Source organism: Eptatretus burgeri, chromosome 3 (assembly GCF_056783735.1).
Source record: "Eptatretus burgeri isolate ZD-2024b chromosome 3, Ebu_testis_v1, whole genome shotgun sequence".
Taxonomy (NCBI): Eukaryota; Metazoa; Chordata; class Myxini; order Myxiniformes; family Myxinidae; genus Eptatretus; species Eptatretus burgeri.
Genome location: NC_140963.1, coordinates 130563298 through 130588694, shown reverse-complemented (window position 1 = coordinate 130588694; position 25397 = coordinate 130563298). Strand labels below are relative to the sequence as shown.

The following is a 25397-nucleotide window of genomic DNA, read 5'->3' as shown; positions in this document are numbered from 1 at the left end:
CATTATGAAGGGGGGGTGTGGGGAGGGTACGAGGAACATTGGAACTCTCCTTTTTCCAGATAATTTTATGCCTAAATACAGGGGCATGTGGAGAAGTAATGACTTATTGTTTTCCTCCAAAACAGACAGACATTCAAATAAAACAAAGACAGATACCAACATCAATCTTTAGTCTCACCATGGTGCTTTTGTATTTCTCAACATCACCACCACTATGGTCCACACATTTCTGCCAATGCTCAGTCTTTTCATGAAGAAGTCACAATATATCGATGCAGAGTTTACCAATGCTTCACAGCAGTCTTGACATCGGAAGAAAAATGTTCTCACAAAGGTGTTCCATAAGTTTGGAGAAGAAAGGAAATTCTGACGGAGCAAAGTCGGGTACTCCCAAAACTCTTGCCCTTAGGATCGTAATAATGCACCCAACTCAACTCTCATTTACTCAAAAAGTCCAGTGCTTCACAGCAGACGTCATGGTGGTGCCTCTGCCATCTTGACTCACGGAACATTGAGACATCTAATGTCAGAATCACCCAGTGATGAGAAGAACTAATGTGTGAAATGCACACCTTGTTGAATTTGAATATCTTTACCTGTTTTGGAGAAAAAGAATAGGTGGCATTACTTTTCCACACAACCTCGTATTATTACCTACTTCACCAAGTAATCTCTATTTTCATCTTTAAATGCCAAATATAACCGGCAGTGCTCGTCATGTTTCAGGTAGGTGGCGGTTGTTGCCATTCGAGATTGAGACATCAGCACCCAAATACAATGCTTTGTTCGCCTTCCTTTTAAGGCCTTCTTGTCAAGGACCACATAGAAGGTGCTTTTTCAGGAAGGCCCGACTGATAGTGAAGCTTTCTTCGTAACTCTGCAATGTATAGCACCACCTGGTGGAAAGTAAATTTACAATTTCTCCATGAAAACTCATAGAATTGCAATATCGATATGCACAAAAATACAGGGGGGGGGGACATTCTTAAAAAGGGAGAAGCAAGTTCTGAAACGATTTTCACTCTGAAATGGACAGAAGTGGGGTTTCATCTGGATTTTTAAAGAACCTCATTTGATCCCATTTTCATCCTCCAAATCAAACTAATCTGATGGGCTGGTCCCATCGTGGACCACTCCAGAGGAAATGGAGGTGCCAACTCAAACTCAACGGAACCGTTTCACGATAGCGTTCCATTCTTTCCAAGTCTTATGGACAATTCATCGTCATTGATATTACTCCAATGGGGTGATGGTCTGTTTTTCCTTCTTTTCGATGGAAGGAAGCATTCGATGAAGTCTGGATCTGAGGCCTAATGGCATGACCCATAGCTGTTACACAAGCACAAACCATCCTTTGGTAATTGTTGAACGAATCAACTGTGGCCTGCACCGTTCGCCTCACAACTGAGCCGAAGGCAGTGCATTTAAGCAGTCGACAGACAGACCACCATCGACTGCATAAATACGCTGGCATTGCAATATTGCCTCACCATCACATGCAAACAGGGAAAAGAAAGAATAAACACTTCAATGGTGAAGTGAAAAACTGCAACAGCCCAACCCAAGCAAAGTGTTATTGCTTTGCAGACACCAAAGTGCCAAAGTCATTTGCCCTTTGACACCGGACAGGGGGATTGTGAATATTTGCAGCCATTCGATGGCGAAAGCAATTACAAGAGTAGCAGTCATTTTGTATCGCTGCATTCCCAAGTAGGATTTGCAAGCATATACTGCAAGAGCAACAGTTTGTGAAACAGTCAACATTACCATTCTCAAGATCAATACCATACTGTATTGTACTCACACCAAGCCACGTGTATCAGCACAATGCAAACCGTTTCAAGTTTCAACCCCAAAGCAATGCACGAAAGACACATTTGAGAACAAAGGACTTTATTTCAGGACTTTCAAGACCTGTGCCAAAGATTTGGATAGGAACAAAGGACTCCATTTCAAGCAATGCTGCCTGCATTGGATGCGATCCTGGGCCAAAGGTCTGCACATTCCTTTGCCACGGGCCCAGTAATGGCAGAACCTGCAAAGGACAAGTCATGTTAACATTTATTGACAAAGCAGAAGAATCAAAATGAACCGACTCGGGCTCAAAATAGCCAGGGCTCACTCAAAACCAACATGGATGCATTTAGGTGCCGGTCTTTTCACCCACCAAGGTTTCGTGTTGAACTTTAATCATGTCAGAACAATTACTTCCACCCATGTCAGTAAAATGTTCGTTACAAATGGCGTTACAAATTAAGCAAACTGATGTCAGAAGAGATGGTATGCAAGAGGGGGAGGAGGGGGAAAGTGAGAGTTGGAGTGGACAACAAAACAAGAAACATTACCTACTTCAAGTATCAACTCAACTTTCATCCTCAAAATGTAATATATATATCACTGCCAGGGCTTGTGCAGGTGCACCAATGCCATTCATGCTTCAAGTGGTTGTTGTTACATTGCGATTTGAGACATCAGCAACGGTACATGCAGAAACCTCACCCAAACACAATGCTTTGCTCTCTCCTCCTTCGACGGCCCTCCATGTAATGGCCCAAATAAAAATATAGGCTGCATGGAAGGTGCTTTTTTGAGGAAGACCCGACTTAGCGAAGCTTTGGTGGGTTATATATAAAAAAAATTTTTTAAAGGTCCAATGGAGTGCTCCAGTTACAAGATATACTTGAAAACCACATCAATATGTTGTGGACAATAATGCACAACTTCCCTTTTCCAAATCATGCAACTCCGACACCACTTTTCATTGTTATTGCGACAAGTCGAGAGTGTCAATTTGTAGAATCAGAGGGCTTGGCGAAACTCAGCCCACGGGCCGACGAAATGGTTTAAATCATCAGGAGTACACCAAAGCTCACAAAGGATTAATGTTATCAGGAGTAATGGATAGGGGAGTTATTGAATGGAAACCAAAGCAACTACAAGGCACTCGGTAGAGTGCATACCTCTGCTACGTAATAACTGATCCACAAGAACATATCCGGCCCAATACATTTTTGAAATATTGTGCTATTCAGTGCTATATCGTTTTGGCCCAATCTCTAAATGGTGAAGGATCACTGAAAATTTATTAATTCTCATATCCAGATCCAGATCTTCACCAAAATTGAATCAACTCTTCCTTGTCACACACCCAACACGTCCACCAAGTTTCATCCGAATCCATCCACAACTTTTTGAGATATCGTACTATGTATCGTTTGTGGCCCCATCTCTCAATGGTGAAGAATCACTTGGAGGAGGAAAAAAAAAAAAAAAAAAATTTCTAATAGCCAGATCCAGATCTTCACCAAAATATAATCATTTTGTCCTCGTTACACACTGAACCTGTCCACAAAATTTATTCGGGTCCGTCCACAACTTTTTGAGATATCCTGCACACAAAGACAGACAGAAAGGGGTGAAAGCATAACCTCCTTCACCTTTGGTGGTGGAGGCAATGAATGTCTGAAGGAGAGCTGTTCACCACCAACCGAAACCATGATCCTAACAGCCGTTAAAGCATCCCCGCTCCCACTCCCCAAATTATACTTCTGCAAACATCTTGTCCACCCCTTCCCTCATTCGTCCGTCTCTGTTCATTTTCTCCATCGGCCCTGCTGTTGACATTTCCTTATTTTACTTTTGTTATGTTGCAAGATACATGTAAAAAATTGATCAGAACAAATTTCCAAATGAGCAAAAAAAAAAAACCTGCAGTTTCAGGAATGACAACCAATTTTTACATTTTTTCTTTATTTTCATGTCTAATTCCAAGACATGTTGTTCATTAAAGTGTTGGTCATCAAATACCATTAAAAAAAAATTATGCATAAAAAGTACCTAAATCTTGGCATGATGTATAAAAAAATTAATTAAACACTTTTATGGTCAGAAATGGCTGCGAATGCAAGAGGGACCCCCAGAGGAACCCCAGCATCTGGGGCTTGTCCAAGGGCCCCAGACTCCCAGCATGTATTGGAAGGACCCCAGAGCGGCAATATTTAATTTTGACCTGCAACTCAAAATCTTAAATAAATCGCTGTTTGTTAACTCGGACCACTTGTCCGTCTCAACAGGCATGGATCAAGTTACAGCTCCAACTCGTTCATGGGGTCAGGAAAATACAATGAATCGTGCAAATGCAAACGGGAAAGGACCACCTGCTTTACCACACACATTACCAGCTTTTGTTGCAATAGATATAAAAAAAAGAGATTTATTTCACACAACCTTTCATTTCTCCTTTGTTGTTGACAATCACTCCTGCATTGTCCTCAAAGTATAGAAACACGCCATCCTTTCTCCGGAAAGCTTTTCGTTGCCTTATCACCACCGCTGGATGAACTGAAAAATAGTGATATCAAAAATAAAACTTAAATCAAAGGGATCGGAACACAGCAAAGGAACGCTCAAAAACACGAGCAGAAAAGCACATCAGGTGTGGAGGGGGTTACCTGAATAGTCCTTTGAAATGTCAGGGAAGAAATCAAATAAAACGTACACGAAACACGAGCATCATCATAAACTTTGTCTCCCCCCCCCCTCCAATCACCAACCTTATACATCTTTGTACCCTTATTGCTAAAACTGCATCAATTCATTCAACTTCACGGCAGTAATGAACGTTACAGCAGCGACCGCAGAGATGCCTCTTTTGGCTTGTGTATGGAAATAAATGACACAATCTGGTCAAACATACACAAGAATCAAAGGATTTAAAGAAAGATCGTCACAAACACATTACACTTCCAATGTTTGATGACACATCCTGGGTGAAGAGAAGTTTCAATGGCCAACGAAGCACAACATGTACGTTTTAAATTATCAATTCCCATTTACACTACCTCTCTCTGGATAATGAATTACGGATCAGATCAGATCAGGGAAGGTGGTCGAGGTTACGAAATACCATCCTCCACTTATCAATCTCTGAAATGTATGCTGAGCATTTAAGTTGCCACAACGTATTAAATTATAAAAACGTCAAAACAATTACTTCCGCTCGTGTCAATAAAATTCTCATTACAAACGGTGAGAGCAGAACAAGCACTTTCAAAGCCTTTGGCAATCTGACATCAGAAGAGACAGTATGCAAAGGAGAGGGAGAGAGGGAGAGTTGGAGTGGAGCACAAAACAAGCAACATATTACCTACTTCAATAAGTACAACTCAATTTTCATCCTCAAATTATAAATACCAATGGCAGGCTTGTGGCGGTGCACCGACGGCAGTCATGTTTCAGGTGGTTGTTGTTGCATTGTGATTTGAGACATCAGCAACGGTACATGCAGAAACCTCACCCAAACACAATGCTTTGCTCTCCCTTCCTTTGACGTCCTTCCATGCAATGGCCCACATAAAAATACAGGCTGCATGGAAGGTGCTTTTTGAGGAAGGCCAGACTGAGAGTGAAGCTTTCAGCAATTTATCTTTACACAAATGTCTCATTTCCAATGTGGCAACTTTTTTTGCTCCAGGCAACTATGCATTGTAATACGAGTTTCCACCAGGTGGCGATATACCAGTCATAGATCATAAAAGAGGGAATTAACACTTTCGTAAAAATGGGTTTTTTGTGAGCATCAATCAATCCGCCAAGGAAACCGAGACTTCCTCAGTATGCAGAGGATAAAATCAACACATGCCACTGGGACCAAAGAAACAGTCTGTTTTACATCTCCCACCCACTCAACCACAACAGCCAGATCTGCATACAGCATCCTCACCAAACTACCCCTCCAGCTTACCAGCTTCATCGTGAGTGGGCCGAGAGCACTTCTCTGCCTCAAAGCAATGTTAACGCTGAACTCAAACATCCCAGGACCAACCAAAAAACGCTTCCCTTCGTTCCCTGTTTCAATAGTGCTAAACTTCCAGAATTTTTAAATGATCTTTAATATCACCACTGTATTAAAATTGAAGCCCCATATATACCAGAACACCGAGCAGGGTTATCATGTTCTATGACCTTAACTTGCATTGCACAAAACTTGGGGTGCCAATTTGTACAATTAGCTGTATGTGCTTGCAATTCAAGTGAAGTACACTAAAGACCCCTGATCTGCTTTGGCCTACATGTGATAGTATAGAAGCTCCATGATGAGCAAACAAACAAACAAAAAATTAAAATAAACCAATGTCACCCACAGGGTGACCCATATCTTGCCAAAAGGTGACCACGTGTGACTTCTTTCAGGTCACACTGAGGTGAACAGAGCTGCTATCCACCAGGAGCAACTCCTTGAGGAATATCTGCCTACGAGAGATTCCGATGAGAATCGTTCTACAGAGTAACCATGAAAAATATGCTTTTGCCTCATAACGTCACCATGTCTCAAGCTTGACATATCTATAAAGCACTCATCGAGGTGTTCAATTTGAGGTACTACATGGTATGGTTCCTAAAACTTGAAAATTTGACCTTGGGGTCAAATATGTTTGACTTGAGGGGCTAACCATGAAGGTCAAGGCCAATCGCCACCAAAAATTAATCAGCTGAGCGCCAGACCATGAACTATATTCCCGTGAAGTTTGAAGACGATCCGATCAAAATTACTCAAAAAATAAGGGTTTCGTCGACTCCCCTGATTTGCGACAAAGTGACCCTGACCTTCAAAATTTTGTGCACTGAAAGGGACCTCTATAGGCCTCTGATATGCGAAGTTACAAAAATTTCCAATAACTGTGCTCTGCAGAGTGATCGATACGTGATTACAGACAAACAAACAAACAAACAAAAAAAAAACATACAAGCTGACTAACATATCTTGCAAAAACTTCATTTTGGCAAGATAATAAACAAAAATGAACACTGATGGATCAAAACTAATCACAAACCCTTTTTCCGGAGTTCAGGCTTTCCCTTCTTCACGGTGGCCATCACCATGTCACCAACAGCAGCTGCAGGCAGCCGGTTCAGCCGCCCCTTGATACCTTTCACAGAGATTATGTACAGGTTCTTCGCACCTGTCACACAAACAAAGCATTTTTCAAAACTTATCTTTGCTCTTTTCACTCCACCAATGAAACTGCCATGCCAAATCCTGCTGCGCATGTGTGTGTGTGTATATGTATGTATGTATGTATGTATGTATGTATGTATGTATGTATGTATGTATGTATGTATGTATGTATGTATGTATGTATGTATGTATGTATGTATGTGTGTGTGTGTGTGTGTGTGTGTGTGTGTGCGCGCGCCTGTCTGTGAAGAAGCAGCGGAGAAGAAATAAATAAACCCATGAGATAATTGGTTTACGAAAAAGTAAGTGACCACTATATTCGTTATTGGTGTGTCTGTCTGTCTGTCCCGAGCATAGCTCCTTGGGTTTTGATCCAATCCTGATAAAATTTTGGTGGGAGGTTTATATCATGATCAAGTTGTGTTTTCCTGAGAATGGGCGTGGTGCGCCAATTTAACGGCAGAGCCACGCCCAAAAAAACATGCGTTTTTAGGGGGAAGCCGATTTCAATTTGCATCTTCTCCGAGGGGGTTTGGCGAATCTGGCAGGGGTTTCCGTATTTGGTGAGCCGAATGGCACCTGCATAATGGCACCCCCACGGAGCTCGATTTTTCATTTTCATCCCAAGGTCAAGATCACAAGGTCACAAACTGAGAAAATTGCGAATTTCCACATAAAAATCATATGACCGCCCAAACTTTGAGAACTAGGATGACAATATTTTTTATGCATAATCTTGAGGTCATTCCCCACCAAAAGTCTTGAAACCATTTTGCTCTATCTCGAACGCCTTGCCCGTGGCGCCCCCTTCAAGTTTGTTTTTACCCTGATTTCAAAGTATGGATAATCCGAGGAGTGCGAAATGCCATATAGCCTATATGATGTTATATTGTTCCTGGAATGTTCCAGAGGAGGTTTTGCACCAAAGGTCATAATCCTTGACCTTTAAAGTTCACAAAGGTCAAGTTTTCAAACTTGTGGGAATCGAACCGGGTTTTCGACTTTCTTCGACGAACCAACTCCAATAAGCTATAACACGTATCCTGTTTCCTTATTTTAATGTCCACAACATTGTTTTGTGGCCTTCAAAGGTGATGCAAAGGTCAAATTTTGAAAGTTGTTGAACGAAACCAGGTTTTCGACATTTTGCAGCTAATAACCTGTCACTCGTACCACATCATGTTGATCATTTTTATAACTTGGTCAAAAATTATCACATTGTCTCATCCTTGACTTCTGAAACAATTTACATCGTCAAATACCGCTCGTGAACCATTGCAGTCTCCAGACTTGTTCCATGTCAAATGTTGGGAAAATTTGAGGAATCAGCAACAGCACATAAACCCTGACACATTAGAATGTTTTGCTTTCCTTCCATTAACACTAAATGGCGTTGTGTGGGTTGACCCCAGAACACACAGGAGAGAGGGTGACAGTAAGGACCAGGCAGAGAAACAAATATATTGCTATGGGCTGGGTATCGGTGGCGAGCACGACCGTTAGAAGGAGCAGTAGAGTCGGCTCCACTGAACACCCGGAATTTATAGGTCGTCACCCCGGATAACTACGGAGCCAACGGGTCCCTTATCGGACCGAAGATCGCCAATAGGTCAGCCACGTGGGATAGGGTCGATTGCCAATTTCAATTTACCTAAATACCCACGTCGTCCAAACTACCGGGGAAATTCACCCTCGGCAGGATCTGCGTGATCCAGGCCGTTACCGAGCCGTACCCCGAGCGGAGAGTACTAGAATCCTGCCGGGCCGATTGCACGATTACGGCAACAATGAAGCCTCCTAGTTCCCATTCGCAGCACGGCAAACCAATGATAGAAACACAAAAACGAGCTGAAACATTTAACAGGGGATATATTTATAATGGGGGGGAAGGGAAAACATAAAGAGCAGAGTTATCCGACTACAAGAAATGCAGTATGTACAAGGCAAAAAACACTTAACAGGTCCTACTTAAAGAGGGGCCCACAGACAGTCAGACACACACATAAATGGACCCCAATGGTCTTTATTGAAGGCCTCCAGCTCGAGGACAGGTGAGCTAGAGACTAGAGCCTGCACTTGGACCTGTCCACCACGTGTGGTCGTTGACGATCTGGCTCAGCGGGACTCGAACCCGCAGCGATGATGCCACTCCAAGCACCAGGGACGGAGGAAAAGCGTCGGACGCCAGGTGGACGAGAAGAGACGACCTGAGCACTACCAAGCCGACCAGACCAGACGAATAGATCTCCGGCACCTCGAACCCGATCGCTGCCAAGCTGACCAGACCAGACGAGTCGATCTCCTGCACCTCGAACCCGATCGCTGCCAAGCCGACCAGACGAGACGAGACGAGTCGATCTCCGGCACCTCGAACCCGAGCGCCTAAACCTAACGCCCTTATATTGCATTTCTCCTGCGGGCTGGGGTGTCGTGGGAAGGATCGCCGTCTGAGACATCTCGCCTCTCATTGGTCGAGAGGCTGTGGGAAAGTTTGCCATCTGAGACATCTCTCCTCCTATTTGTCCAGTCCAGGGTTCGTGGGAAAGTCGGTGTCTGAGACGTCTCGCCTCTCATTGGTCGCGGGGAACATTCCATCTCTCTGGGGCGGAGTCGGAGCTCTGGTGGCCGAGGAAACTCCACCCATGTACGTGCTGACACGCACGTGTTTAATGGTGCCGATGGATGAAGGTGGGACGAGAAATGAAGGATATTGTTGTTGTCGTAATTGATGTAACAAAAGGTTATTAATTAATTGATCTATAAAATAATTCACAGCGCACGTACAATTATTCACCCATTAAACAAAGGGGAAGGAACCCTGACTAGAAACATTGACTTATCGATATAACTGTTCAATAGGGTCCCTGGCTGTTGTGTACGATGGGTTCCAGATTCGTAACAATATATCCACAGAATCCTGAACCTCCAGAGCAGTGATTCTCAACCCTGTCATTTACCCCCTCGGCTTTATGTATTTCGCCATTTACCCCCTTACTCCCATGCAAAAAACCGCAGAGGCACAGAAAAAAAGAAGATGGAACAACTTCATTTTTAAGGTTTTGCACAAAATAAACCTTGATAAAGGAAAAAAAAAAACCATGCAGTCCACTTATATAAAACTCCATCAAACAAAAATACCAGAAGCATTATCAGTGGGAACTCTGATTCATTGAGTCAACCAGTTTATTTATTCGAGGAGCTGTTGATGACAACGCCACCTTCATATAATCATCGGCTTTCAGGCGGTTCCTTGCCTCTGTCTCCATTGCTACTAAAGTAGAGAAACCTGATTCACATAGATATGCGGTGACAAAGGGAACAAGCACTTTGAAGGCTCGCCGAGTCAGAAGTGGGAATGAATCTGGGTTTCATCCAGAAATCAACACCAACTCTATCAAATTCTTCCTTAAGACTAGTAGAATACTGAAGATCAATCAGCTCCTCTTTTGTTGGGTCGTCATCTCTCATTTCTGACAGATCAGTGGTAAAAGGTCTTGATATCCATCTTTCTGTAGATGTCATGTCTTCTGGAAAGTAGCCAGCAAAGTGATGCTTCAAGATGTTCAAATGTACTGTGATGTCTTCATTTATTTCAGGTAGCGCACCAGATTCTTCTCTAATGGCCTCATCCAAGTTTGGAAAATAAAAACTTATTTAAAACAAAAAAATAAGGTCAAAAATCAATTCCTGACCGTCAAAAATATTTTTCATAAGAAAAACGAAAGAAAACAAAAGAAAAAGAAGAGAAAATTGCAGTGGGGGGAGGTGGGGGGGGGAATTGATTTTTGAGTCTGTATAGAATAATTTGAAGAGAATGCGAGTCTCTATATTATCATGTATTGTGTTGTCTGTCTCATCACGATAGCAGTTATCGATTTTGTCTGAAGTTGCTAAGAAAATCGTCATAACTTAATTTTCAGGTATGATATATTTACCCCCTGCCATGTACATTTTTACCCCCAGGGGGTAAATATACCCCTGGTTGAGAATCACTGCTCCAGAGCTATTCAAGTGGAAACACAGATGGTTGGAGAGAAGTTTTCAAAAATACAACACACTCAAACTATGGTACCAAGATTGGGTCTATTTGTCTATAACCAATTTACCAAATTAACTACGCGATTTTGACTACCAGGGAAACCATGCCCTCGGCACGTCTTGCTCAAACCGGGTCACTACCGACTGCAGTAGAGTTCCAACTACCGACTAGCAACTCCGGTTCGGGTGCAGCCGAGCGGAAACTGCCAAAGCCGTGCCGGCTGGAATGAACGGATGAACGGGTATAAAAACCCGGCGAAACTCAGATCCCAACCATGCTGGACCAATGCAAGAAGGGACGGAAACGAACTGGGAACATTTCTAACAAGTTTTATTTACAGTAAATGAAGACACAAAGCAAGACTTAACATGGATATGCAAGAAGTATTTACAATGATCCAAAAACACTTATTCAGTTCAACTTAAAGACGGGCCCACACGCAGACACACACACACACACAAAATGAAAAGAAACCCAGAGTCTTTATTGGACCCTCGCAGCCGTGGAGAGAGACAAGCTGGGGGCCAGAGTTCGGTGGTGTACCTGACTGTCGGAGGAAGGGCGTGCTACGTGATGCGGCAATGTGCAATGGTCGCTGGTTTGGTCCCCAGTCACAAGTGTGGGACTCGAAGTTCGTGGTGGAGCTTGGGTGGTGAATTGCCGGGGTCCATGGAGGGGGGGGGGGTCGGGGTCGCTCTTCCCTTCTTCCTTTCCTCGCAAAGACACGTGCGCCACCTCGACGCCCACCAAAAATTCTTCAAAAGAACTTTTAAAAGACTCTCCAAGACCCCAAAAAGACCACCCAAGATCTCAAAAAGACCACCTTCCTCAGAGTGCTTGGGAATTTATGGACCGCCCTCAGCGGGGAGGGCCTTGGTGAACAAACCTCGCTGCCTGCCTCTGATTGGTCAGGTCCTACGGCCCACCTTTCCGGGGCGGGGCCTTGGCCCGTTGGGAAACCCCAGCCACTCCTCCATGCGGGCCCACACCCGACGAGCAACAGTATCAATGTTGCACAGGCTGTCCGTCGTGCAAGAGTTGCAACGTTTGTGGAAGAAACGTTGGTGGAAGTGGCAAGGAACGGCTGCAAGACCCTGCCTTGGCAAGTCAGAGTGCTTGTAGACAGCGGGTGGGTAGTGGATCGCGATGGGGAATGGAATGGTTGTTCGTTGTTCGTTGGATGTAAAGATTTAATAACCTAACTAAAAGAAATTGCAACGCACGCCTTTGATTCTCCCATGAGACAAAAGGAAGGGGATCTGCCTACACACATACGTAACGACATAACTGACTTTTGGGACATCTGTATGTTGAATGCAAATTGTTTCCAGATACGTAACAATATATATTCAAGAATAAGATCCAAGAGATGTCAGTGTGCATGTGTACCTGAATGCTGCCACTTTAAAATGCTTTTAACTGCAGGAAAAATACCAGACGTCAAGCAAATGTTCATCTAGTTTCGAAAGAAACAGAAAAACAATTTTTCGATTTAGGCTTTTATTCGTTCGCAGGTGTTACCTGTTATTAATATTGATAGTTTTCCGTGACGTCACTCCATTCAGCCGTTTGAGGGGACACCGCCATTTTGGAGATGAACGAACAAAATAACATAAAAATGAAAAAAATTAAAATCACTCAGGGATACTTGGCGAAACAGAAGGGGTACTCAGTAGAGTGCATACCTCTGCCAGACTGAACAGTTCACATTTTGTATCTCACGAATAGGTCGGCTCAAAATCTGAACCTTAAAAATGAATCGGCTTGGTATTGTCACTTACTCAACTCATCCACAACTGTTTTTTTTATTTTAAATATACATCATGCTATATTAGCGAACGCAGTGAGCTTCATACTTAACGCGTGCACGTGAGAGAATAGGAAACAACAACAACACAATACCCTGGCAATTGTGAATCCGTGTCGTTGGCTATGACCATTTTGCTTCCGTTTTTTTGTTTTGTTTCCGGTTTTTGTCATGGGGAATGATGCATGCCGGGAGATAAAGGCATCGTCGGAGAGATGGAATACCCAAATAATATCAGACATGGTGTATATTTCCTCCACTGATTTTAATAAAGATATCTCCCGCTAATCCCGATAGATATAAATAAAAATATATAACAAAAAATAATTTTTAATCGTGATTTACGTTATTTGATCGCTGATCCCGAATCCAGGCCGAAGTCAACGGAAATTGCGTATACAGTTGTGAACAAGTTGTCGGTAAAGTCAGAAGCGAATGTAAGAAGAATACTACGTTCGCTTCTTGTATTTCTTTTTTCAGATGAGATCCTGTTCTAGGCGGTGTAGTTGTTGTTGTGAAGGTAATATTTATTTTTTCATAGCAAAGTATTTAATTTGATATATTTAAGAAGAGAATGTAAGAAGAATTCTACGTCCGCTTCTCGGCTTTGCCTATTCCATATTACATTTTTATCCCCATCTCTCAATGGAGTCTAAAATTTTTTTCTCAGATCCAGATCTTCATCAAAATCGACTCAATTAGTCCTCGTCACACACCTAACGTGTCCACCAAGTTTCATCTGAATCTGTCCACAACTTTTTGATACATCATGTAACATCATTTTTAGCCCCATCTTTCGGTGTTGAAGAATCAGTTAACCAGAGTGGTGTCAAAGCCACCCAATGCTAACCTCTTTATACATTTATCATTTTTAAAAGACTAGTCTTATAATTTTTTTTTTAATAAAGCATTGCAGTGAACTCTGATCCAAATAATTTTAAAGCAATATATGTATTTGTATAGTGTAATCAGTAAAAAAAAAAAATAGTGTGGTAGATAAAAACATTAGAAAGGAAATAACTTGCACTAAAAACTTTAGCATATTCACGCTCACGCAGGGGGTATCGCTATAGCTCTCTGTTCTTCAAACAGGCGAGCTAAAAAAATTAAAGAAAAGTCTCGCATATGGATCTGCACCAACATTGAATCGATTAGTCCTCGTCACACCCCCAACCCGCACACCAAGTTTCATCCGAATCCGTCCACACCGTTTTTGAGATATTGTGCTATATATCGGGAGGGGGGGGGGGTTGGTCCCTTCTCTCATTGGTGAAGAATCACCCAAAAAAGTAATTCTCAGATCGGGATCTTCACCAAATTTCAGCCTTACTGTCCTTGGCCAGTCACATACATACACAATGGGCCTTTATAATAACGAGGCGGCCATTCCTACACAGACACTTACTCCCCCTCACACAAAGATGGTCTGTTATACACTCTGCAGCAATGCTTGATGAAAAGGACCACGAGTCGATGCGTCCTCGCAGTAACCAGAGTACAGGAAAGCCAAAATGGCGCTTCTCCGTGTTTGCCATCCTTACATGAGGCTTCAATGAAAATCAAACAGTTCGCATATTCCGAGCTCTTTGCGTACTTGGACAACGCACCGGTGTTGTCTGCACAGTTGATCACCGCCCCCACTGGCAGGCCCAACGAGATGCGGAACTTGGCCCCCGAGCCCCCTCCACGTCCTGCATGGAGGAAATATTAAAACCGGAAAAAAAGAGGAATTCCAAATAATCTCGGCTTCACATACAATTAACATTCAGAGCCAGCTTGTGCCGTCGTCCATTTCATCGAATTGCAAAAAAAACAAACCAAACATTCCACGTAAACACAGCTAAACAGACCGACGACAAGAAGGGCAGCATGTCGGCCATATAAAAAAAATCAAATACATTGAAACTTGCGCACGAAACCCGAAAAGGACGTGATACACATCATTAGAGGTATCGGTATACAACAAAGGACTCTTCGAATGAAACACAGAAGCAAAAAATAAAGAGGATGACGACAGATTATCGTCACACGAAAAAAAACTCACCCCTCTTCGACATCTTGGAACCCGGAAAAGAAAGCTCGCATAGCCTTTTGGGTAAATCTCCTTCCGGTGCTACGTCACAGCATCCCGAAACTCCCTTACTTTCGATTCTAAATGCATTTTTTATTTTATTTTATTTTATTACCTCAAGAGTTCATTGTTGGCATCATAACAACGCAGAGGCGTTTAAGTGAATATAGTTCATGATATGATGAATGAACCCAGTCGCACGTCCTCAGCAAATCATGCACCCAATCGCAGAAAAACGAAGAGGAAGAAGAATCTGATTAAAAATAATAGGAATTGTTACCTGCTTTTTTATTTTTTTTTTCATGTGAGCGATTACTCATGTATTTGCTTCTGTTTACTCTGAGAACTATGTGAACTCGATGCCTGAAGGCACCTGCTTAAAGTCGTGTTGAATTGTACATCCAATTGTCGCCATGACGACGTCATCGACATCATGTTCACTGATATTAAACAAAAAAAATTTTTTTTTTTTGCTTTGATTTCGTCTGGAAATTGGATGTTTTTTTTGTTTATCACTCACTTATAGGCAGCGTTAGTGCATGACTCTTATTAAATTTTCGGATTGTTGTTACGTCTGAAGGAAAGTCGGGATATCTTAAAAACAACAACTACTACTCCAACTACTACAACACAGCAACGGCAACAAGGAAAGTCTGAATCAGTGAGAATTTTTATTTGCATTCATGGCTCAAGAACTATCGTCCTCGCAAGACTCGGTGCCGGTCCGTGCCCTGGCACCCGGAGACCCACAGCTCATCGCCGACATAGTCAATCATCTGAAGTCACAGGGTCTGTTTGACCAGTTTCGCCGCGACTGCCTCGCCGATTTCGACACCACGGTGCGGTGAACAGCCGAGTTTACGGGACAAATAAATGGTGATCATGCAGTACTCTATGCTATTGGTGATGGTAACATGTGAAAATCATTTACCTCCCCCCCCCCCTCCCCGGCGATTAGCCTGCTTACCAGAACCTGCGGCAGCGAATGGAGAATTTTGTGTCGAATCACCTGGCTGGGCAGACCTGGAGTCCCGAGCTCAACAAGAACCAGATGCGGAACAGTCTCCGTCAGACCATCTTGCAGTGAGTTATTCCCACATTGGGGGGGAGGGGGCAGTGCGTTGACCCTCGTACGGACGTTAAGCCGGCTGCCCCGTCTGCTCGCACTAGTTGGTGGGCGTTAAATATCCCACGATATCTTTCACGAAGAGAATGTAAGTTAATCGCTCGCATTCTGAATAAATGTTAAAGTCAAATGTCACACTTGGCTTGCTGGTTTGTGAAAGACTTGGGGTAAAAATCCCCACAAGGTGGGGGTAATTGGGGCTGTTGAAGAACTAGCCGTACATCGTATTGTTGTGGACCGGGGTTCGACGGCGATAAACGATCTCGAGGTGGAGCAGTGGAGTCATCTCTCAGCGAACACCCGGAATTTAGGTCGTGACTCTCGAACAACTCCGAAAGGTCACGGGCACTTAGAGGACCGTGGTCGCCAATATTATGACGGCATGAGGTAGGGTCCGCTTGTCTAACTCCAATTTACCTAAGTACTCACGCCGTCCAACTACCGAGGAAACCACACCCTCCGCCGACTTTGTCCGAATGGAGTTGCTGTCACCGACTTGGATCCGGCATAACCGAGCGGAAGTTACCAAAGCCGCGCCGGACCAAATGAACAATTTACGGAGCAAACTGCCTCCCTATTTCTCAATACGCACCTTGCTAGGCCAATGAAGGAAAGCACAAACAACGAACTGAAACATTTAACACGGGGTTTTATTTTACGGCTAAGCGCATGCAAGTGGTTACCACCCCTATTTTAAGGCATGCCCTGACTTGAGTGGCATTTTTGAAAGTCACAAAGACTACCACTGGTCAAATTTGGTTCATTGCACAGACATTGTTCCATAGGACCTTAAAATATATAGGTTCATGGGTCTATGATGTATATTACTGAATCTACAGGATTTTTATTGAATATACATGCCCAGTATTGGCCTTTTTTCTTGTTTCACCTTAAAATATGACATATATTAGACCATGCAAAAATACAACATATAAAACATTCTGTATGAAATTTCTCATCTAATCAAAAGGTTGTCACCCACCGTCTGAGAAAATCAGCATTTGTGTCGGTCGGTTGTGGATTCGCATGATATATGCACATTCTGGAATATTTTTATTCTTTCTTGTTTTATTCCCTTTTAGAGCCTGGGACTATGAAATCCCCTAACAAAATGACGAGTTTATCAATAACTAATATTTACGTGTCTTCAATTATTCAACTTATTACCAATAATTATCAATGTAAAAAAAAATTGAGATGATCCGGGTGGATACTTGATGACAGTGGCTTGACCGAACTTTCCAACCCAAATGTCTGACTGCACGTCATGTTTTTTTTTTTTAAATAATTCTTGTATTCTTCTGTGCGGCAGATTATTTTCACTAAAATTTCTTTACAAATGGGGCACAATGATATAGATATAATAGTCTAAAAAAAATATTGAAAACATGCATGGCTTTGGTTTAGAGTAATTTTGCATTTTTGTCCGACTGCACGTCAATTTTTTGAATTTGATTAAAAAATTAATTTTCTTAAAGAAAAATTTAAATATTTTTCCAGGTATTTAAAAAATATTTTAATTTAGAAGGCAGTTAAAACAGTTTTGGAGAATTTAGAGAGCTTTTTGTTAATCCCAGAATTGAAAATTTACGTCCAAGAATTTGTTCGATAAATCTTCTCTCTTTAGTGCTTTTCAGCATCTGACAAGTCACTGAATAGAGCAGTAATAAAAAAATAGGTATGTATTATTTCTTAATAATCCCAGAAATTGGTATTTTGATTATTGGATTAGTTGCTAGAATAAGTTGCATACTATGACCTTCATTTATTTTGCCAAAAAAGAAAAATTAGGTAATTTCATTGAAAACTCGCAAAACCATCAGAATCGGTTACCCTTCTTCAAAGTATCATATATATATATATATATGTATATATATATATATATATATATGTATATATATATGTATATATATATATATATATATATATATATGTATATATATATGTATATATATATATGTGTGTGTGTAATTAAGCTATACGGTTTTTTGTTTTGAACTCAGTTCGACTTGCACTTTCAGCAAAATGTAGTGATAAGGCAATGGAACAAACTTCAATTTTTTGACATTTTTGAAACAGACTGGTAACCACTTACATGCGCTTAGCCTTACATTAATCGGGAGGGAGACAGAGCAGAGTTATCACGAATAAGAAATATAATTCACAATGTACAAGGCACTTAACAATTCTACTGGACCCCGTCGGGTAAAGGCAATGGAACAAACTTCAATTTTTTGACATTTTCGCAAACAGAGTGGTAACCACTTACATGAGCTTAGCCTTACATTAATCGGGAGGGAGACAGCAGAGTTATCACGAATAAGAAATGTAATTCACAATGTACAAGGCACTTAACAATTCTACTGGACCCCGTCGGGTCTTTATTTCGGCCTTTCAGCTCGGAGGGAAGGCGAGCTGAGGGCACGAGCCTATTCGGGTACCTCCCCGCCTTGTGCGGTTTCACCGGACCCGCACTTGTGGAGCTCGGAGTCAGTGACGGGAACGGGGATCCCAGGTCGAGCGCTCCAACGCAAACCACCATGGTGGGACTCGAACCCACGACCCAGACCAAGCCGCATTCGCCACCAAGACCGCAGACCGCAATCGCCACGATCCTGCAGAACACACTCTTGTCTGCCCAACACTGGTCCAGACAACCACTCACTCTTCTTTAGGTGGGAGGGGTTTCTTCTCATCCCACTCGCCTCCTGATTGGACGAGGGGTTGTCGGACGACCCGTGGTCTCCTCCCGATTGGCTGGGGTGTGCGTGTCATGCTCGCCCTTCACTCATTGGCTGGAGGAAATGGTCCATGCCCTTCCTTGGGACGGAGCTTCAATCTGAGGCGATGAGGGCTCTGCCCACGCCTTCAGCCAAAAACACGTGGGCAATGGCGACCGGTCGAGTGCGGGGCGGTGGCGTTGTTGTAGTGGATGTAGTAGTAGTAGTAGTTGTGGTTGTTGTTGAAGAAAGTTAATAAAAAAAAAAAAACTCGTAGCGCACATATGTAATTCCCATTAGACAGAAGGAGGGATTCTAACTAATAACACATACTTATCGAAATAACTGAACTACGGGGACTCTGGCTGTCTGTGTGCACAAGGTTTCCAAATCCGTAACAATATTACCTCTGAGTATTGACCTCCACTCCCTTCATTCTCCTTTCCTTGTATCTCCTCCAAACCTACCTTCACCTTTCTCAACATTCCACCCAAACTCGCCCGCCTTTCCTTTTCTCACCTCTCCCTCCTCATCATCAATTATCCCCTCCTCTCACATCATTTGCTTACATACTATGTAGATAGCCCTTGAATGGAGAAGAAATCCAGGTTTCGAACCTGCACAATCAAGTAATCCGTTGCACCGACCTGTAAAAATTGTTTCCATTGTCGAAATCAAGGTGTTCGTTCATTTTCACCCCCACCACCAAGGTGGATGATGGTTGTTTTCATTCACCCCTGTCTGTCTGTGAGCAGGATATCTCAAAAAGTTGTGGACAGGTTTGGTGTGTGACAAGGATGAATTGGTTAAATTTTGGTGAAGATCCCAATCTGGATCCGGATAGTTGATATATATATGTATATATATGTATATATATATATATATATGTATATATATATATGTATATATGTGTATGTATATATATATATATATATATATATATATATATATATATATATATATATATATATATATATATATATATATATATATAATATTGTTACAGCTGTGGAAATTCGCATTACACCATAAAGGGCCCTCAGGTGAGATATCTCCATAGGTACATGTGTAGTTAGCCCAAACCCATTGTATAGAGGGAATTTATGTGATCCATTTGGGCTGCGATCCTCCAGTTAGTCGTTTTTCTTTATCTATCTTTTATTTCAAACGGGCAAAAACCGCCAACAGTGCTGGTGGGGTTTTCCCGCCATTCTTCCCCGCGCTTGGTGTGAGGGAAGGGGGAGGGGCAGCTCGCCGCCGATTGGTGGATGGACAGCGTGAGGCAGTCGGGGTGAGGGAACGCCCCTTTTCCAGAACCCTCTCAAAGGAGGGTGGAGCCGAAAACGGGGCGGAGTGAAGGGTGGAGCCCCGCGCTATAAAAGTCTGACACGGGCGGGGCGCGCTTCCTCTCGTCCTCTTCCTCTTCCTCTTCGTCCTGGAGCTGGTCTCGTCGTTCGTCTTGGCTGATGGTCTGGTCTTCTGTCGGTGCGGTCCCGAGACCCCGCTTCCGCGCGGAGATAGCGCCGGAAACCCCGTCCGTTTCCCCAAAACCCCGTCCGAGCTGTCGGGCGGACGACGCGAGCTACGCGCGGCACGAGCTCGGTGCACCACGCCGGAGTGAGCTCGCAGAGCGCGAGAGTAGTCTGGGCCAGGCGCGACCACGTCGACGGATGTGGGAGGAGGACTCGACGGCCCAAAGGGAAGTGACCATTTTCTTTTCGGGGTTTTGTATGTGTTTGTGGCGCCTGTCCGATAAGTAGAACTGTGTAAGTGTTGCCGTGTGTGCGCGTAGTCGGTTTTAACTCTCGTTTTTGCTTTATATGTGCATTGTGATTATTGTGACTGTAAATACGTGCCTTCCGTGCTGGTCAGTGTGAATTAAACGTGCTTGTGTGAACTTGTTCCCCGTTTCGCTGCATCCTTTCCTTTGTTTGACTCTCCATCCTGCTTCACGTAAGGGGTTCGTAGTGGGTGCAACATCCCGGTAACTAATCGGAGCGTCAAGGCAGACGATAACACCGCTCGGTTATCACTGTAGCACGGAACGGACCGCTTAAGCGGTTCGTGTCCAGAGTATGGCTGTGGCGTGGTACGATTCCCCGGTTGACCATTCGCGCAGGTACTTAGGTAGATCGAATTTGGCGAGCGACCCTATCCTGCGCGGGTGGGCAATTGGCACGATCGTGGTGAGGTTAAACCCCCACCCGTGACTAGCTCCCGGCGTTGTTCCGAGAGGGTCACGACTGAATTGTCCGTCCGGTGGGCGACGTGCCGTGATTCGAGTTACGTGGCCGTTCGCACGCCGGCGGGCGCGAATTCGCAACAATATATTCAAGTGATTCTTCACTATTGATAGGGCCAAAAAAGCGATATATAGCATCATATTTCAAAGAGTTGTGGATGAATTATGACAAAACCTGGTGGATGAGATGGGTATGTGACAGCAACAAGCCAATTCGATTTTGGTGTTGACAAGGATGAAAGGCCAGATCTGGATCCGGACAAATCGGTGGGATAGAAAACGTAAACTGTTCAGCCTGGTGGACGTATGCGCTCTACTGAGTGCTGTTCTAGTTTTTGTATGAAATCAAACATGGAAGTAGGAGGCCTAATCTACTCTCTAAGCACAGCAAGTATAAAGGACATATTATTTCCATCAACCAACTCACTATTTTGTATTTACACATTGCTCATTTGTGGAGTTTCCCATTGAGACCCTGATTGGCAGTTACTGAGATCCGTGTAAATGCATCTGAAAGATTTACTGGGCTGGTCAAGAATGACTTGAACATTCAGTTGTTGAGGACATAATAAATGCCACAGTCAATACGGTACTTGCAGAATGATGAAATCCACTCCCGAATGCTCGGAGCACATGTGCAGAAATCCCCAGCAACAGCGGCCATTGGGGAATGTTAACGTGTATCGTGTATGCGAGATAAGGATTGTTACCTATAATGGCTCTCAAAGCTTCTAAAAGAAGTTGAAAATACTTGGAAAAGTACCTGAGAGAAAGGGGTGTGCCTCTGCACAACGGAAGAGTTTGAGAACTGTCTCAAGATCGCTAACAGGGCTGAGGTCTTACAGCTGCATGTGCCGCAGACTTCCGATGACATGGACCGGTGCAAGGCCCGAACTGTGCACGGGTGCATGCTACCTAAACACTCGACCGTCACTGCCAATGAGTGGTGAACCTTGCAGGAACCCCTCCTGTGATCATGGCATGCTTGGTGATTTATTTAATGGACATCCACAATTGGAAAGTCGATGCTGTGCTTCATTGCCCACTCAGTAATGGTTACCAACTCTTTGGCAAAGGACATCTTCACAATATGAAACTACTTGAAGCTTGTGGTAGCCGTGTTTACGTGGGAGCCGCATGTATCTGGCAGACTTCCCTGAAGGAGACGCCCTATCTGGTTTTAGTGCTTTTTAACAGAAATGTGAGGGTCATATCTGGGGATTTTGGATACATGGAGGAAGTTTAAAATAATCTTTTAAAATGATGATGTTTACTCTTAATCACATGAGGGCTGTTCTGAATGTTTTGTTTGTTTGGTTCCAGGGCCACAAGATAAATGATACATGGATTTTGTTTCGAGATTTCTAACATCATGAAACGTTCCTTGGTAATCCCCTTCCTCTAGGTCAGGGCTGCTGGAGTCTGCAGTGGATCGCATCGTCCACCAAGTCGTCAATCCCAAAACCAACTACATATTCCGGCCGCAGATCGAGCACGTCGTTCACGATTACCTCGGCTTGGTCGACGAGGGTGGAGAGGGGGAAACGAGCGGTGGAGTTTATGGGGGGGAAATGGACATTGACGTCGAGCCAATAAGTCAGACGTTTTCATCAAGCCTCGGGCAGCCAAGTGATGGGTACAAAGAGTCTGCTGGAAGTGCTCTCAGTGCCGCTGGTAGCGAGGCTGCTTGTGCTCTCGAAGATTTATAATCGCTTTTATTTAACCGCGCAGACTCACAAGGAAAGTAAATACGATTTCTCATATTTCTGCGAGATTACAGACTTCAGCCCACTAAGGTGGCAATTTTTATTCGATTTTTTTTTTATATTTTTTTTCATGCGGCAGTTTTTACATATTTGCAGACGGGCCCAATTGATCCTGTCTGCTGTCTTCATAGTACTGGTTGAAGGAAAGGTAGGTCTTTAATGGTTGACATTTTTCTTTTTATAATGTCCTTGGCACTGTGACTTATTTTTGGCTGATGCTCTGAAGTCAATTGAAATCGCTTACATTTATACAGTACCAAGTTTTCTTGGGCAAGTATTACCCAAAGATGTCCCACAATGAGACGTATATATTAATATGTAATACTCTTCTTCATAAAAGACTAATTGGCAGAAAATTAGGATGCAGTAATTAGTTTTCATGACGAAATGTTGAGAGAGGTGAAGTGACATTTGGGAAGTAGGCCCCTTCTTCAAAGCAACATTAACATTCCTGTTTTTGAAAAAAACATTAACTTCAGTAGTTTTCGTTTTCTGGGAATATTGTGACCGAGGTGGTGTATGTGACATAGACGTATTGTGACCGAGAGAACTATGTTGTGTTCTCATGGATCTTTGTCATTGTGGCTCAAACCTGTTGAGCGGAAGAACACTGAGCAAGAACACTGTGGTAGGGGAGATGGACGGGGTCTCAGTTGGGGGTAAGGTGAAAAAAATACGGTGGTGGAAGCTGAGGAATGTTTCTGGAACATCTCAAAATGCAGCAATTGTGGGAACAGCATTATTACGGAATAGCATTGGGAAAGCATTCTGATGCAGAGGTTAGGAAGTCCATTCAAAGTTCACAAGCTCTCTATTCCAGTATGGCTGCTTTAGTCAGCAGTACAGCTTTGGCATTGAGAACAGTGGGAACAGGTGGATGTGGAGGTCTCGGACCGACTTCATATTTGTGATTTGGAATGGAGCTGTTTCATTTCTTTTAGTAAGAGACATGGCTGGTAAGATAGCCCAGAGGTATGTGCACTCATGTCTGAGCTGTCCTGTCTAGGTGTGAATCTCGGCCCAGCTATAAACTGTCACCCTGGTGTTTCGCAGGTAGGGTGATTCATCGATGCGTGTGCCAGTTCTTGGATGGACATTACACTAGGTGTCCTGTGTGCCGGCATTGTTTGGTTGACGTTAAAAATCTCATGATGTCCTTCGTGAAATGGAGGTGAACTATTGCTGCCCCCCTGGCAAAATTCCTGCTTAAATCGATCGTCCGATGGCCACACCCCTGAAATGAGGGTTGCGGTACTATCTGGTGGGACCAAACCTTATTATATCTCTCATGTATTATAACAACCTAGTTTTTATTTTCGATGTGATAGACATCTGAAACGGGCAGCATTTTTTTCATTGATGCACCGAGATGGGTAACTACAAAATTGGCCACCCAAAAACTTTTATTCGATCGATACTATAAGAGAGATGTTTGTTTGTTTGTCTGTGTCTTCAATTATTCCCAGAGTTGGCCGAACGTATCGTCGTCAAGCTTTCAAAGGTTCATCACTGACTGCCGGGGAGTGTTTTAGGCGACCTGTCTGTCTGTGAGCAGGATATCTCAAAAAGTTGAGGATAAGTTGGGTGTGTGACAATGACGAATTGATTAGATTTTGTTGAAGATCCCAATCTGATATATATATATATATATATATATATATATATATATATATATATATATATATATATATATATATATATGTATATGTATATGTATATATGTATATATGTATATATGTATATATGTATATGTATATATGTATATGAATATATATATATATATATATATATATATGTATGTATGTATGTGTATATATATATATATATATATATATTTTTTTTTTTTTTATTATTTTTTATTTTTTTCAATGATTCTTCCCTACTGAGAGATGGTGCCAAAAACGACATACAGTATAGCATCATATTTCAATAAATTGAAGATGGATTGTGACAAAACATGTTGGTTGAGTTGGGTAGGTGACAAGAACAAGCCGATTATATTTTGTTTAAGATCGTGATGCAGATCCGGCCCATCATTGGGATACAAAACGCAAACTGTTCAGCCTGGCGTACGTATGCGCTTTACCGAGTGCCATTATAATTTGTGTAACACTTTGTGATTGACTCCAGTGGCTAACATTTGACATTTTTCTAATTTTCCATTTCTCATTCCATCCATCCATTGGGACCCGACTCTGTGCAGAGTGTTGGTGCTGCCAAAGCAGTCTCCTTGGCTATTGGGCACAATCCTGGATGGGTCACCACTCCGACACCGGATACCAGCAAGCTGGGACTCAATTTGCCGACCTCGGAAGGATGACAGGCTGAGTTCACCCCACCTGGTATTAATTCAACAGCCAAGCAGGATTCGAATTCAGGACTCTCGGATCCCAAGCCCACCACTCCAGCCATGAAGCCAACACCAGGCTTATTTCTCATTGAGGGTGTATATACAGTATATACAGTATATACAGTATATATATATATATATATATATATATATATATATATATATATCTTCTTCCTTCGGCTGCTCCCGTTAGGGGTCGCCACAGCAGATCATCCGTATGATCCGCATAGTGATTTGGCACGTTTTACGCCGGATGCCCTTCCTGATGCAACCCTGGTCGCCTCTTACGACACAGGGATAATATATATATATATATAT

General features: G+C 42.9%; 2 protein-coding genes across 4 annotated transcripts; one reads left to right on the top strand and one right to left on the bottom strand.

The window, feature by feature from the left end:
• Nucleotides 1-1876: 1876 nt before the first annotated feature.
• On the bottom strand, nucleotides 1877-14946 carry RPL23 (ribosomal protein L23). Its single transcript, XM_085875608.1, has 5 exons — nucleotides 14849-14946; nucleotides 14412-14495; nucleotides 6834-6962; nucleotides 4228-4341; nucleotides 1877-2035 (listed from the first exon to the last, which is right to left on the bottom strand). Exons 1-5 carry the CDS (start codon nucleotides 14859-14861, stop codon nucleotides 1953-1955), a joined length of 423 nt encoding a protein of 140 aa, XP_085731734.1. The 5' UTR covers nucleotides 14862-14946; the 3' UTR covers nucleotides 1877-1952.
• A 455-nt stretch (nucleotides 14947-15401) lies between these two features.
• On the top strand, nucleotides 15402-25334 carry LOC147030975 (biorientation of chromosomes in cell division protein 1-like). 3 transcript variants are annotated; one of them, XR_015056605.1, is made up of 4 exons: nucleotides 15426-15714; nucleotides 15834-15958; nucleotides 22369-22877; nucleotides 24933-25065. XR_015056605.1 is itself a non-coding variant. In XM_085875607.1 (3 exons), exons 1-3 carry the CDS (start codon nucleotides 15559-15561, stop codon nucleotides 25141-25143), a joined length of 492 nt encoding a protein of 163 aa, XP_085731733.1. In that variant the 5' UTR covers nucleotides 15402-15558; the 3' UTR covers nucleotides 25144-25334. The 3 variants fall into 3 exon arrangements, 2 of the variants coding, with proteins under 2 accessions (XP_085731733.1, XP_085731732.1); XM_085875607.1 differs by lacking the exon at nucleotides 22369-22877 and having other exon boundaries at nucleotides 15402-15714; nucleotides 24933-25334; XM_085875606.1 differs by lacking the exon at nucleotides 24933-25065 and having other exon boundaries at nucleotides 22369-24397.
• The last annotated feature ends 63 nt before the right edge of the window (nucleotides 25335-25397 follow it).